This window comes from Nannospalax galili, unplaced genomic scaffold, assembly GCF_000622305.1.
Source record: "Nannospalax galili isolate Female #2095 unplaced genomic scaffold, S.galili_v1.0 scaffold305, whole genome shotgun sequence".
Classification (NCBI taxonomy): Eukaryota; Metazoa; Chordata; class Mammalia; order Rodentia; family Spalacidae; genus Nannospalax; species Nannospalax galili.
The window spans coordinates 6,177,337-6,193,811 of record NW_008356258.1 but is presented as its reverse complement, the minus strand read 5'-3'; the positions used below and the strand labels follow the sequence as shown (position 1 = coordinate 6,193,811).

General features: G+C 41.0%; 1 protein-coding gene across 1 annotated transcript; it reads right to left on the bottom strand.

Annotated features, from left to right (window-relative positions):
- Positions 1-2,187: 2,187 nt before the first annotated feature.
- On the bottom strand, positions 2,188-9,618 carry Npy2r (neuropeptide Y receptor Y2). The gene is made up of 3 exons (XM_008854293.1): positions 9,570-9,618; positions 2,428-3,836; positions 2,188-2,227 (listed from the first exon to the last, which is right to left on the bottom strand). The coding sequence occupies exon 2, from the start codon at positions 3,793-3,795 to the stop codon at positions 2,650-2,652; it is 1,146 nt and encodes a 381-aa protein (XP_008852515.1). The 5' UTR covers positions 3,796-3,836; positions 9,570-9,618; the 3' UTR covers positions 2,188-2,227; positions 2,428-2,649.
- Positions 9,619-16,475: the final 6,857 nt, after the last annotated feature.

Here is a 16,475-nt window from a genome sequence, read left to right as displayed (position 1 = left end):
GAATGATAAGATAGAGAACAATTGGGAAGATACTACCGTGACTTAGACAAGAGATAATACAGATCTGGGAGATAATCAGTATGGTAGGAACTGGAAAAGTGAATTGATTCAAGGGACATTTAGAAGTTATACTAAAATGAAGGAATTGATTGGGTATGTGAAATAAAGGCAGAAGAGAGTCAAAGATAACTCCAGGCATTAAGGTCTTGGGAACTGATATGCAGTATATTGGCGAAAGGAGCGGGGTCATGGACTCAACTGGTCTGCTTGAGACATACTGGATTTGATCTATTGGTGGGACCTTTGCAGACCTGTCTTGTCAGCTAACAGAGGAACAAGTCTGAAATTCAAGGAAAAGGTCTTTTCTGAAAATGAAGGCGGAAGTATTCTCAGAATGTGGATCCCAAAGGCACTCACAGGGATATCCAGTGACCAGATCCAGTTATAAAATGGAAGAAGAGCTAGATGGAAACTCTACACGATTTCTCTAATTCCCCAAGTTCTTTTTATTTTAACATTAAAATCACTACATAAAAGATATTTTATTAATGAACTGACATAGTGAACTAGATCATATATATGTTAATTGAATCATTAAGTGTATTCTAATAATTCCCCATCAAGGCAGGAAACACAGTAACATACACATTTCATTCAGTGTAAGAATTCTGCAAGGAGAATAAAATTCTCTTAACATCTTAAGCAAAGTAATTTCTATGCAAAATGCAAAAAGCTTATCTTTAGACCCCTGTGTGGTAGTCCAACAGAAAAATAAGTTCTATATTATATGATACATTTCAGATACACATTATTTTTGTTGACTTCTTAGTATGTCTTGCTTCTAATTTAACTTTTATTGTTTTCATTCCCTTTTCAGCATTCCAAAAGTATAGTTCACTTTAAGATCAATCTTTTATTTCAGTCACGAAAGGAATTTACCAAGAGCTGTAGTATGAATTTTAAATACATCCATAAAAATAATAGTATAACTCAGCATGAGACTCATGTTGAATAGCTCTAAAATGTAAGGAATATATTAACAAATTCTGTCATATTTACAAAAATATGCCTAACTTGAAAATATTTTAACAGATCCATATAAATTCTACTGTTTTAATATCTCATTTACTTTTTATTTTGTGAACATAATACAGATTTAGCATCTTTGGTTGGGCACTGTTGAAATTGTACTCATTAAATGAAAAATACTACCGCATCTATACTCCACTAGTTACAGTTAGAGGCATATTCATGTTATCCAAAAATATAGATAATTATTTTGAAAAGAAAAAACACGTGAAATATTTTTGAAACAGAACATTAAAAGTAGAACGAATCCAGTGTTTCTAGGATTTTTTTACCAGATGGGTCCACGTTAATGAAATCACATTTCTACTAATTGTAACTAGGTCTATGGAAGATGAACTCCAAAGACAGTAATAGTGCATGCTCTGGGAGCATAATATGGCAATGTGATTGTGCAAAAGTTGCTTACAACTAATCATGAAATGTTACCAAATGCCATAAAATTATTTTCCAGCCTAATTTAAATTTTAGTCTGAACTTTTCTACTACAGGAATGATAACAGAAGTTATATAGGTCCAAAAGTTTATAAAAATTAACAATAAGCAAAAGGATTCAGTTGCTTACTTGTTATCTAAATAGTATCTATATAAAACAGGAATAACTCGAAATAAGTAGTGAAGTTAGGGTTTACATATCTTTTAAGTCTAAGAATTTCAGTCTTTGATTCTGAATCAAAAATTTTTACAAAAAAGTGCATGTGTGGTGTGTGCATGTGACTGTGTGTGTGTGTGTGTGTGTGTGTGTGTGTTATACGCACTGAGCATTAAGAATTTCCCCCATCAATTCTTAAATATTAATCATATACCCAATTTCAGTTTATTTTCTTAAAGTTATCTTAAAGTCACTCCATTAGTTAACAAGCACTGTTTATCCATGTCATTCTAATTTGGATTTCATCTTAGGAAGAACAAGAAAATTAAAGTAGGATAATGGAAAGCCCTAGGGAAATTCGTATTCAGTAACTTTTTATCAGATGAGGAGGGAGCACTGCGGTCCACAGCATTCCTAGCGCAGGACCATTGGGCTTCGAAAGTTACCTCCACCTTTTAGCCATGATGATAATGTCAATTCCGTTGTTCAAGTTTTCTTCACTCTGGGAAAACAGTCAAAAGTATTTATCTCTTTTCTTCACATTTTAACCTAGCGTCTGAGCATCAGTAAGCAAACCATTGTGTCACCTCATCTTTGAATTTTCTAATTTTCAACTCAGCTCTGCCAGCCAGTTTTCCAGGAATTGTATTATTATTCAGATGCTTTTTAGTCCATAAAATGGGAGGTCGGCATGCACTGGCAAGCGAACCTTCCCTAACCAGATTGACAGCTCTGGTTCACATTTTAACCTAGCGTCTGAGCATCAGTAAGCAAACCATTGTGTCACCTCATCTTTGAATTTTCTAATTTTCAACTCAGCTCTGCCAGCCAGTTTTCCAGGAATTGTATTATTATTCAGATGCCTTTTAGTCCATAAAATGGGAGGTCTGCATGCACTGGCAAGCGAACCTTCCCTAACCAGATTGACAGCTCTGGTCGGAATTCATCCATAGTTTTTCACACCTGCCTTCTTAGACATTGGTAGCCTCTGAGAAAGAGTCAGTGGGGCCGTTGTTCCTTTTAACTTCCAGATTCTTTTTAGCCTTGAAGGTCATGGATACCTCTGAGTGAATGGCATCCAGCCTCTGCTCACAGCGGAAGGCTGAGAGGAAAGCCTTTCTGTAGTTGCTGTTCATCCAGCCGTAGAGGAGGGGATTGGCAAAGGTGGAGCACATGGCAATAATATGGAACACTGTAAAGATGAGTTTGTACTCCTTCAGGTCCAGGACTTGACTGTCAATATCCACAGCAAGCTGGAAAGCATGGAGGGGCAACCAGCTGACTGCAAACACCACCACCACACACACCAGCATTTTGGTTGTTTTGTGCCTTCGCTGATGGTAATGGTCACTTGCAACTCCGGGGCTGACATGGTTCTTTAATTTACTCCAGATACGGGAATAAGAGAAAGATATGATACCCAGAGGCAAAACGTACAGGATCAGCAAGGAGGAAAGACTGTAGATTGTACCATAAACGCTCTTCTCCTCCCCAGGCCACTTCTCAGTGCAGGCCACAATCTCAAAGTCAGGGATGATCTCAATCAGTGAGTACTCCCGAAAGATGGCCAGAGGGCTTGCCAGCAGGGCACTGATGCCCCAGGCCAAACCAATGATCAAGAAACTGATTCGCTTAGAGATCTTGCTCTCTAGGTGATATATAATGCAGCGATGACGGTCCAGGGCAATGACGGTCAAGGTAATTGTAGACACTTGTACTGCCAGGCCCTGAGCATAGGGTACCAGGTGGCACAGGACAGGACCCATTTTCCACTCTCCCATTAAGGTGTAGGTAAGAGTGAATGGCAAGCACAGAGTGTTCACCAAAAGATCTGCCACAGCCAGGTTGGCAATGAAAAAGTTGGTTACTGTGCGCATGCTCTTGAATTTGATCACCACGTGGATCACTAAAGAGTTGCCAACTACCCCCAGCAAGATGATGGAGCTATAAGCTAATATGAGGACCACCTGCACCTCAATCAGCTTGGTGCTGTCTATGAGTTCAGGCTCAGGATCAGAGGCCATCTCACCTCTAGGAGTGGTGTGTCCCGGCCCATGTAATTCTATCTTCGCTTCTACTGTCTGATTCTCATCCGCCTCTGCACCTATCGGGCCCATCTTCAGCACAGTTCCACTTGGCCTACAAAGACTGCAAGAACCTACAATAGAAAAGAACATGTATGGTACAGGAAACCACAAGTAAAATGAATTATCCCAAGGGACTTATTTAATTTGAGCTGAGCTCGTCCATATAGCTATGCTCTTATCCCTGTCACATAGTAAAACATCTTAACAAAGCAAGTCCTTTAGGTCAGTCTATTCATAACTGAATCAATGAAACAAGGTCTTTAAAATGTATACTATGATGATAAGAAAGCATATTTTTCTATATGAGAGAACCCTGCTATGAATTCTACTAAATATATTCCCAATTTACCAAAGAACGACTATAATAAACTTTATCAATTTTATAATTGGTATAAATTGACTAAATTTAAGGGATGTTTTACCCTCTTAACTGTTCTAAACTTAATCTACATCAACACACTGTGTAGGAAAGGGAGAAACTCCTGTGTTAAACGACCGAATTTTGGAAGAATAAAATAAGGGGAACCGAGTAGATTCTTTTTTTAAATAAATAATTTATTGAGAATTTCACACATGCATATAAGGTGTTTTGATCAAATCCATGCCCACTCACTCCCCTCCAACTCCTCCCATATCTCCCCATCACTTTTTTTCTGATAACTTCATGTACTCCTTCTTTTATTTATTTTTGGGGGGCTTTTCGCTACTCTAACATAACCCCCTCTGAAGAGGTAACCTTAAAATCTTTAAAGAATTAGATAACAGCCCCAAATATTTTAAACATTTTTGACATTTGGAACAGAGTATGTTGCTAAGACGCCCAAGGACATTGTGAATTTTAGCCAAGAAACTGGCTCCTTTTCTTTCGGGTCTTTTTACCCTAACTGCCCAGCCAATTCCTACCTCCTATTCTTGTCACACCATCCTCTGAAGAGGTTACCCAAATTGCCAATAGGGAATTGGCACACAAACTGCTCTGGCTTCTTCCATGCTGAACAGGGATGCAGGGTGAGGCAACTGGGGTACCCCTTTGAAGAAGGAAAGGCAAGAGTACTTAGCATTACAAGTTCTAGACAGGGAACTAGAAAAAAGTCAGAACAGGGTGATTTTCAAATGTTCATATGAGAGTCCATTGGAGTTTCTTGACAAGGGCTTCCAAAAACATCCCTCTATTGGGTTCCTCCTCATTTTTCTTTTGTCTTCCAAGGCTAGACTCTAGAGTGATGGATTCAGGATTTGCTTTCAGGTATTTTGATAGCTGTTGGAGGGGACACTGAGTAGATTCTTAAATAGATCTCTCTCTCTCTCTCTCTCTCTCTCTCTCTCTGTGTGTGTGTGTGTGTGTGTGTGTGTGTAGTCCACAAAGATCTCTCTCTCTCTCTCTCTCTCTGTGTGTGTGTGTGTGTGTGTGTGTAGTCCACAAATGTGTGCACATACGTGGAGGCCATTATGAACCTCAGGCATTGTTCTTTGTGTCCAATTCACCTTGTTTTTTGAAATAGGGTATCTTTCTGGCCTGAAACTCACCAACTGGGCTAGGCTGACTGACCAGTGAGTCCCAGGGATCCACTTGTCTCCACCTCCCAGATGTTAGTATTACAAATGCACTGAGTTTTTTCTACTTTGTCACTTGGTGTTTAAAATGGAACCCCATGTATACCAGTTGCTTTATTTAATGTCCCATGCCACATAGAGAATAACTGCACAAAGATACTACATTAAAAATATGCCCAAGTCTAAATTCTTCCCTCCAGCCCCAAATATAGATGTTCAGGTGCTTTTTTTTCCTCCTACCCCACACCCCAGTATTTTTCTTCCTGTATGACCTACTCTACTCAATGCATTAATTAAAAGCCCTAAAGTTTAAAGATGATGTGAACATCTTAGGCTTTCTTGTCTCCTAGAGACCCCAGTGTTTAAAAGATCCCTCAGACTGGCCTCTTTCCTCCTCCTGTCTCTTCTCATTATTTCTACCACATGGGTTTTGCTTGACTCAATTTCTTAACCATAATCCCAATATTGGTCATGTGCTTATCCTCTTTTCTCTTTCGCTTTCATTCATTGATTCTCTCACTAACAAATAAACAGGTAAAGCTAGGCACAATCTACTCTGGAGGTACTTGCACTTATTTTTGCATGCATTCAGCAAGCATTTACAAACCAGTTTCATGAAGAAAGAATTATGCTGGGTCTAGCGGCAGCACAGTAGTATCTCTGCTTTAAGGCCTTTCTGTTCTGTTTGGCAGAATTTACTCTGACATTAAATAGCTTTTCTGAATTCATACACGACCATATTATTTCCTCTAGTTGTTCCTAGATGGCTTAAAATAATACATTTGCTTTTACTATAAATTCTCTTTTTAAGTATATAAAAACACTCAGATACAGCATCCTAGGAGGAACACCTTATGACCGTATGCAGAGCCACAAAAGGCTACTGTTATTAAATCAGAACATCTTTTAATGAGTTTTTTTTTTTAATCATAATAGCATCTATACCCCCACTGGCCCATGAATTGTGCTCATTCAGCTCACAGACCATGCTGAACGGATGGATGGATGTGCCCCAGCTCACTTCCCATCTCTCCCTTCTCTGTTCTGTCATTTACCCCTGGAGGGCTGAACAGCACAGAACCCTCACTTTCAGGCTCCCAAGTCATAAGGATGCTGGTTGGATTAAACCAATGGGAGGCAACTGGTGGTAACTTAAAGCAGGAGGGGACTGGGGAGCTAGCTCAGTGGATAAATGCTTGCCATGCAAGCATGAAAATTAGCATTCCAAAACCCATCTATAATTTCAGCTCACTTAGGCCTAAGCAAGACGGCAAGATGGGAGGTAGAGAGACAGACTTTCCAGAAGCTCATGGGCAGCTAGCCTGGTGAATGCAGGAGAGAACAATGAGAGACCCTTTGTCAGAAAGAAAAAAAGGTGGAAGATGAGGACCATTATCTGAGGTTGTTCTCTGACCTCCACCTGTGTGGTGGCATGCCTGAATTCACACTCATACACATATGAACACACACATACACACCACACACCCGTCATATACACATAAACAAATTTTTAGAAAAGAAAAAATAAGTCAAAGGCATGAGGAAGGAAGAAACCAAGGTGTGGTCCTCCCTTGGCTGAGGCTCGCCGTAGCTCTTCATGGCCCTGCTGTCCACAGTCTGCACCCATTGTGATTGTTTCCTCTGGATGTGCTTACTGGGTTACACTCTCTCCCCTCCAAGTCCCCCCCACCCCAACTTGAAGTAGTAATGAACTCCTATTCCTGTTAATCCCCACATAGGCCCAATTTCACCTACATTCAGCTCCCAAAATTTACATAACCAGTTCTCTGCACTGATTCTTTTTCTTTTACATTCTTGAATAGATTTTCTGTTTCCTGATCTGTTCAAAGCTTACTTTGATTTGCTCTCCTACTAAAAGACTTGCATCCATACAACATGATATCTTTGGTCTATGGAAACCAACCTCAGCTCCTTAATACAACATTGAAGGCTATAACACCACATAGGCTCTGATCTTATCTCCCTTGGCATCCCACTTCTGTCATACTGAACTATCCCCAATTCCAGAAGCACCTCAGTCTTCCCCGTCCTCTCTGCCCTCCCTGTGGTGAACTAGGAAGTCTGCAACTACCCTAAAAGCACATGCTCACTTCTGATATTGCTCATACCCCAGGCCACATTGTGATTGTTTTCTTTGTCCAACCTGCCATAGCAATCTCTTTGAAGACAGAAACTGGATATTCTTAATCCATTGTTTGTCCCCAGTGCATCATCTAGTACATTAAAGCCACTTGATAATTTGGCAAAACAAATATGAAGCTAAATACAAGTGTGATTTTAATAGTAGCTGGTTCTACCTGTCCAATAAGAAGTATATTTTTGGTCCTATTCTTTACTGAAGATAATACCACACAGGACTCCTTGCTGTGACACAACAGCCTTGTATTTATTTTCTTGTTTTTAACCAAATACTTGCTTCCACAAGATATTTGTCCTAAGACCCTCTTAATTAAGTTCCTGATTGTAACCTTTAAAATGTCCATCAGTATACTTTATCAAGAAACTTTTCTCAAGTACTTATCTCTATTTCTCTCCATTTCCCTTCTCCCCCTTCTCCATCTCCCTCTGTCTCTCTGTCTCTGTATCTCTCTCTTTCTCTCTTTCTTACACACACACACACACACACACACACACACACAAAGTCCCCATCACCTCACAGGACCCTGAGAGTTTTCCACGTACATTTGTATTTGCTATAGTGGTACTTTCTAGATAGTTCTGCATAGACCAGACCCTCTTTCCATTTGCCCTGTTCTTTAATAGCTAGAGAAACTGGAAATGTGCCATTCAAGTCACTGAGTATTTGATAGGCTGTACCATTTCTCTTAGACTAAGAGGTTGACACAATAGAGCACAATTAATCATATCAGACAAGCCAGTACCAGAATTAAGGAAATGCCAAAGGTTGGAGTTTGGAGATTACACAAAATTGAGTGTAAGCACAAAGCTGAAGGGCACTGGGAGTAGGAGTGTGTTTGATTTACTGACTATTTCCCTCCTGCTTTTCAGTCCTATTTTCTTTACTCTGAAGTCCCTTTATTCACAACTTCTCTTCAGGAATGGTTATTGATCTATGAGCCTGTGACTACTATGAGCTGTTTTTAAGCACACTACTGACCCTGAGCTAAGGCAAAGTGTAAACCGGAATGGAGAATTTTTCATTCACGACAGCACTTCAGAAAAAAGTAGACACTAGGGGAGGGAAAGAGAATACAGAGGAAGTTCCCATACTCAAGCCCCAAGTTAAACCACAAACAGAAATAGGTAAAGTCCCTTCTAGAAATAAGGCAAAATGAGGCATTCAGGCACTTCAAGAAACTTAGTATTATGGGGTGGTGCTGTCTTCTTGAATAGATAAATCTTTAGAGAATTTGTTATAGAAACATTTACTTGTAGAATGACTTTCTTTTGAGATTCAAGGTGCTTTGAATGAACCAGAAAGCAGTTAGTACTTAGACTGCATGTTGAAATCTGTGGGGTTTGCAATTTATTTCGTCAACAGGATTGTTCCAGGTGGGTAAAGCTTGGCATCCTATTAAGCACAATTTCCAGGAATCTTTTCCCAGGGAAAAATCCCAAAGGTCAGGCCACTCTACTCACCTGCTAGGCCTGCCATGTGGGGAGATGGGACTTCCAACAATGCTGCATGCAAGATGTGGTTGTTTGCCTAAGTGGAAGGATGAACATATTCATCAGAAAGTCCTTGAACTCCTCCTTTTCCTTTATTTGAGGTTCTGAGAGGTCTCCTACACTAGCACTGCCTCTTAACATGCCATTGAGCTTTTAATGATGCGGCCCTACTGTGATGGTTTTTAAATGTTAGTGTGACCTGCTGCGAGACTGTCATATGTTCCTACCGGTGGTTGATTCCGTCTGGGGGAAATGAATAAATGCTCACATAAATGTGTCCACCACCACCTCCTTTGGACCCCACGATGACTTTGCACTTTAGACGGTGCTTCATTTCTAAGGAAACAATCATAATCGAAACAACTGTCAGTGCTCTATCAAGGAGGAGTTGAGAACCTTCAGCAGAAAAGAAAAATTCTAGCAAAAGAAGAGCAATCATATTACCCCTTATCCACCCCCCGCCCCGATTTTTATTTCATTTAAACGTGGGCTGGAGGAGAGACTACCCTTAGGAACACTCCCCCATGCCATCTTCCTAGTACTGGACTCTGGGCTCCTTTGGAGATGTTCTCAGAAGGTGAACTGGAGTTAGAACTTACTTTGTGCTCTGGCTCTGCGATTCTGTTCAGATGTGGAAGGTAGACGTGTGCAGCCAGCCACTCCGATGGCTATCTAGACAGTCCCCGGGAGAGGCCCTGGGAGGTGCCCAACACCGGCTCAGTTCTGTCACTAGGACTAGGACGGGTCCCGGGCAGCCGGCAGCGAACCGCCTGAGTTCAGCGAACCGCCGAGCCGCTGGAGCAGTGTGTGCCGAAGCTGCAGGAGCCGGAGCGGTGAGGCTGGTGCTGCCGGGCTCTGTCTCGGACCTCTGGGGCGGTGCGTGGGGACACCGCCCTGCGCCGCGCACAGCCCAGGGTGGGCGGGGGCGGGTGGGAGGGTCTGAGGTGGGGGTGGGGTCGGAGGTGATCCCCACCCTGGAAGGAAAGGACACAGGTGCGGGCGCTGTGGAACGACCGCTTCGCAGACCAGGGAGCCGGTGGGCAGTGTCCGCTGCCTCCTGGTAGTCGGTGCGCATCCGGACCCTTACCCAGCGCAGCGCACCATCGCTCGCCGCCGCCTCTCTCTGCAGCTGCTACTCTTTCACTTCACTTTCCAGCTCCAAGTTCACCAAATCCGCAGGGAATAGTTCAGGGCAAAGAAGAGTCCCAGCTGCAGGGAGGGAGCCGCGGTCCCCTACTCCAAGGAGGATGACCTCTGACTGGAGGCCGGCAGGCGGGAGTCTCGGTTCTTTGGCAGCGCCTGCAAATCCCACTTCCAGCCGAGAGTTGCTTCCTATTTCCTTCTGAAGGTGGAGAGCTGGATCCGCTCCTGAGCACAGAAAAGCGCTCAGTTTGATGGCACCGAGGACAAAGGGCTCCTCAGGCTCTTGGGCTGGAGCTCGAGAAACTGGGCTGTCTCGGGAAGGCGAAACCTGTCCAGATCCTCCTGGGCCAGGAGGATCAAATACCTTAACAGGTGTCTGCGGACAGTTTCTAAGTCGGATAGTGCAAAATCAGATCCAAAGCCAGTTGCTTGAGCTGTGCAGGGTTTGTTGTTGTTGTTGTTGTTGTAGCCCTGGACTGATGAAGCCTTGAGCTTACCACTCTGAATTCCCGCTAGGAGGGAATTAAGATAGGCCCTTCACAATTGCCAAAGCTGTTTGCCCTTTCCTCCCCACAAACTCTTTACTGGAAGCCAGCCCTTCCAGAACTTTACTCTTTCCCTTGATCATTTTTAAAAGGGGTCAGTAGAGTCTACCATGTTAGGAAACCGAAAGCTTGCGATTAAAAAACAATCTTCCCTTAACCATTCCCTGCTGCCCCAGCATTGCATGATCACTTACCTCTCTACATTAGCTTTTAAAAAATTATTTTACGTATTTATATTCCATTTCTGAAATAAAGATGGTCATATTAGTTCACATGGAATTTCTCTGAAATATTCAAGATGATTTGATTTAGATTAGATTTCTTTACCCAAAGGTAAGAGATGTACTTAGCTGTTTAAGATAATAAATATTCCCCAAATATTAATTAAAGCTCCTCCTGTGAGGACTGAGTTTTCAGTCGTGCGAGACCTGTTGCATACTCTGTTCACACTGTATTTATAAGACATGTTTATTTAGTGTAATCTGAAATTCATCTTCAGTTGATGTGTCATTATAGAATTATGTATAAGGCTTCTCCATTACCAAGACCCAAAAGTAAATAGAATGGGAAATAGCCAAGATGTTCTACATAATTCTCCTTAAATTATTTTTGTATTTTTTACTCTAAGAAAATGTCATTTACAAAATTAAAATGTGTTTTAATTCAACAAAGTGACAATGGAGATTGAATCTAATGCTTAACAAATGCTAAGCAAGTGCTCTACCAATGAGCTACATCCCTAGTCCTCTTTCCTCTGTTGTCATTGTTCATTTGTTCCTTTTGTTTTGGGGCAGTATTTTCCTAAGTGTATTAGTTGCTCTTCTGTTGATGTGACAAAACACCATTACCCAAAGCAACTTACAGAAGAAAGACTTTGTTTGGCTTATGGAGGGATAAGAGTCCCTCATGATAGGGAGGCATGGCAGCAAGCATCAGGTATGGTGCTCACTTCCTGAACCACAAATATGAAACAGAGAAAGCACACTGGAAGTAGGCCCCAGCTGTGAGCTCTCAAAGCCTGTCCTCAGTGACACACTTCCTCCAATACGGCTACACCTCCTAAAGATTCTATGACTTCCTAACAGGGAACCAAGCATTCAAATACTCAAACATACAGGGGACATTTCTCATTCAAGCCATCACATTAAGTTTCCTAGGCTGGCCTTAAACTGTCTCTGGACCCAAGGTAAACCAGCTTCCAGACTGGTTGTGACTGTAGACTGAGTCATTAGGTCCTCCTTTTAATATTTGATAGGTTAAGAATGAACTATGTCTAACAAGTTAATCTTTCAAAGAGAAATTGTGATTTAAGACAACAACCACAAAATACATATATCCAAGAAAGGAGGTGAGCATTGTCCTGTAAAGTAGTTGATTTTAGTTGATTTCTCTGACAGTGGTTGCACAAAACATTCTTGTCTTTTACAAAATTGACTTTCAAAAGAATCTATATAACCATATGTAAATATTGAATGCATTCTCTTCTAGACATGCAGATGTCTTAAGTGATCCACTTGGCTCCAAATAAATGGGTCAGCAACTCTAGTAACAATAACAAACCTCCATGACTCACACCTTTCAATAAAATACAGAACTGAATGAGAGACAGATCCATTGAAATGGAAGTCATGTCACTATGTATCGTATTGTCAAAAACAGTTTTTTCAACACGTGGCACTTTGTGCATTCAGGTCTATGTAATATCCTTTAAAACAGATACGCTATAGAAAGTGGGAACAATGAGCCGCCCTGATGACTATCACAAGCCCTGTCACAACACTGGAAAAAGCCCGTGGAAACAGTCATGAAATAATTGATAATTCAAATTGAAATAGGACAGGATCACTGAATCTGATTTTTCTTGTGTCAAACCATTTAGTTCTTTGGGCAATTACAAATCTTTCCAGAATAGATGCTAAACCTTCTTCAAACAGGGAGAAGACAAACTCAAATACCTATGTAATTAAGGATAGTGGTTTCATTGTGCTCAGAGGTTGGGTTGCAGGAGAGAGTGGAGAAAGATGGGAGCTATCACAGCTCAAGAAGTGTGAACACCCAAGCCTCAGCTGAAGACAGAGGCTCCTTCAAGGATCCAATAATATGCCCTGCAAAGGTATACATCCAGTACTTTCAAATCTGACTTTTTTGGGGGGGGGTCTTTTATTGAGATGGGGTCTCTCCATGGGGGGGCGGTCTTTTTTTGAGACAGTGTCTCTCTGTAGCCCCAGCTGGCCTGGAACTCACTATGTAGACCAGGCTGATCTTGAATTCACAGAGATCCACCTGTCTTTGCCTCCTGAGTACTGGGATTAAAGGCATGTGCCACCATACCCGGCCAGATCTGATTTTTTTAAAAAGAAGCAAATTTCATAGTCTTAAAAATTTCCAGTGGGCAAGATGGCTCAGAGGGTAGAGGTGCAAAGCCTGGGAACCTGAGTTAGATCCCCAGGGACCCACATGGTAGAAGGAGATACCGTCCTCCTGCAAATTCTTCCCTGATGTTCACTAGTACACACACAAATAAATAAATTATACAATCTTTAAAAATCTTTTGAAATTTGGGTGAGTATGCCGATGACACTTTTAATTCCAATGCTCGGGAGGCAGAGACAAGTGAATTTCTATGCGTTCCAGGCAGGCCAGGGTTACAAAATGAAATGATCTCTCAAAGAAACAGTTTTTTTCTGACATTTAAATGATGGAAATCAATATCTTAAACTTCAGAACTCCAGCTGAGCTCACTAAAATAAACAAAAAGATGAAAAATAGAAGAATGGGAGAAGAAGGAGGGAAGGAAGGAAGGAAGGAAGGAAGGAAGGAAGGAAGGAAGGAAGGGGAGGGGAAGGGAAGGGAAGGGAGGAAGGGAGGGAGGGAGGGAGGAGGGAAAGGAGGGAGGGGAAGGGAGGAAAGAAGGAAGGAAGAAAGAAAGAAAGAGAAAGAAAGAAAGAAAGAAAGAAAGAAAGAAAGAAAGAAAGAAAGAAAGAGAAAGAGGGAAGGACGGAAGGGAGGGAGGGAAGGAAGATGGAACTGAGTAGCTCCCTTACCTCCGTGGAGGATCTGCTCAAAGAACACTACTGGGTTTCTGAAATCATGAACAATTAAACCCTATATGTACTGAGCTTTTTCCTGTCCATGCATGCCTAGGATAAAGCTTGATTTAAAGTCAGACATAGAAAGAGATTAATAACATTAACTAATAATAAATCAGAACAATTATGTAACAAAAGCTTCATAAATATGTCTCCCTTGAACATCTTATTTTGAGAACTCATCATTTTTCTTGTGACAATGTGAGGTGACACTTAGGAGGCACTTGGGGTCTCTCTCTGGCACACCTGAATTGCATCACTGTTCTCATACTTTGGGGGCATTGGTGTAAAATAAGGGGTGCTTTTATGCTAGCACTTCAAAATTGCTACAGTCTGGCTGGTAACTAAGGTGGTCACTGAATTAATCACAGACTGGTAGCATATACATTATGGAGAGACTAGACAAAGGAATGACTCATACTCTGGACAGGATAGAGTAAGACTGCAGAAATTTTCACCATATTGGTCATAATAGCATGAAATTTAAAAATATGAACTATTTGTTTCTAGAATTTCCCAGTTAGCCAGTAGATAACTGAACTTGTGGTAAGTAAAACCTCAAATAATGGGGAGGCTATTTGCAGCCTAACCCAAGGTGTTCTAATATTGTAACCTGTGATGTTATTTGATGTTATTTGATAGCTAAGGTGAACAAATTTCAGTGCAGCTCCTCATTTAAGAATAAAAAATTCAAGGGCTAAAGAGATGGCTCAGTGGTTAAGAGCACCGGTTGCGCTTGCAGAGGACCCGGGATTGATTCCCAGCACCCACATGGTGGCCAACAACCATTCATCCCTCCAGTTCCAGGGGATATGATACATTCTTCTGACCTGTGCAGACATTGCACGACATGGGTGTACTTACATACATTCAGGCAATACACACATACACATAAAATAAAAATAACAAATACAATTATTTAAAAAATAAAATTTTTAATACCTTTAATATAGAGGATCATTTATGATGCACATTCATTACATAATGTAAACTATGATATGCATTTCCTTCAGTCTAAAACCATCGTGAGAGCAAAAGCCTCCCTTAGGTATAAATAATTCCATTTTTACTTCAATTATGAAGGTAATTTATAACCATTATAAAATGTGATCAGAGACAAAATAAGCAACCTTTGTCCAGTAGATCTTCCAGTGGATCTGTCCAGTAGATCTTTGTGTAACAGTGGCAGCATTTTCCAGCTGCCTGTAGTACAGTAGCTAGACCAGGTGGCTACTGAACACTTGATGTGGGCTAGTACAAGTATGACTGGATGTTAAATTTAGTCTTAATTTGCACACAAACTAAACATCTACATAGGGAGAATATAGATTGTGAACATTAGAGGTCTAAAATTTTATCACTCAGGATAACCATCATTGGAATATTGACATAAATTCTCATGACTTACTGACTTTCAATCTTATGTAAACTTCATGAACTTAGCATTATAGTATAGCGATTATTCCATTTCTTTACATATAAATATACATGGATAAATAGGTTCTGATTATTTATATTTGGTAGAGATAACATGGTCTATCATATTGTGTATGTTTATAGTATACTTGTTCAGTTGTTTTGATATGGGAAATTTGGGGGGTTTCTTAGGGTTCCATTATATCTTTCTTGGTTCTTGGTGAGCTTCACTTGGAGTTCTAGGGTCCCAAAATATTCCACACCAAAACTGACCCAGGCCAGTGATTTTCAGGTTCTTGTCTCTCAAATTTGATGAATGAAATTCATGGACCACAAAGGGTAAATTTTAGAAAGAAGTTTATTATAGGAGTATAAATTTGCACTTAAGAGGAAGAGAGAAAGAGAGAGCAAAGCTCCTGTGTAACAGGAATGGTCTCAGGAAGTAAGACAGAATCAAGCTGCTAGTCTGGGAGGATTTTAAAGGACTTATGGCAGAAACTGGTGTGAGGTATGGAGAGGGAATGATATAGTCAGTCCAGTTGACCCAACCACCAGGTAGTAGCCAGGTGTTTCTCCAGCTTTAATCATATCCTCAGGTAGAGCTTCTAGGCTAGGGGAAGAGATAACAAAGAACTAGAAACCAGAGCTCTCTTCCTGCCTTCCTGGCCTCTAGCAAGGAGATTCTGCTTGTAGTCCCTCCCTACCTGACCATCTTCTATCTCCAGTTCTTATCAGTTTCTTTTAACTTTGATCAGGGAATTAGAGAAACACTTTAAACATTTTCCTTAAATCAAGTTGCTTAAACCTTAACACAGACATTTAAATGAGTAAGGGGAAAACCAGGAAGCTTCCTCTTGACAGGGTTAATACTTCTGTAAACACTGAGCGGAGCGTGGACTATCAGAGTCAGCACATAGTGCTCAGTATAAAATTTCAGTGGCCTCAGGCAAGGATGATTGAAGTAGTAACTTTTTAGCTCTGGGGAAACTAAAATAAAAGGATAAAAAGGACAAGAGAAAGAGTTTGTTTGAATTCCGGAGAGAAAAGACTTGGTTTCACTGCCAGAAAAGTAGTGTTCTCACTTTAATGTCAGGGTTTCCTGAGAGATCTTTAAACAACCTCTAAGCCATGCCAACCTATCTTAAATCACAGACAGAACAAAGTGGAAGTGGAATGTGGGAGCTGGTTCAGAAACAGGAAAGAAATAAACCCATAAATCAGGACACCCCTGATAGGAAGGTGTTTGAACGAGAGAGGAAGGGCTTCAGACCAGAGAGAGGGAAGCAAGGTCATGAACTATAGCAATGCAAGC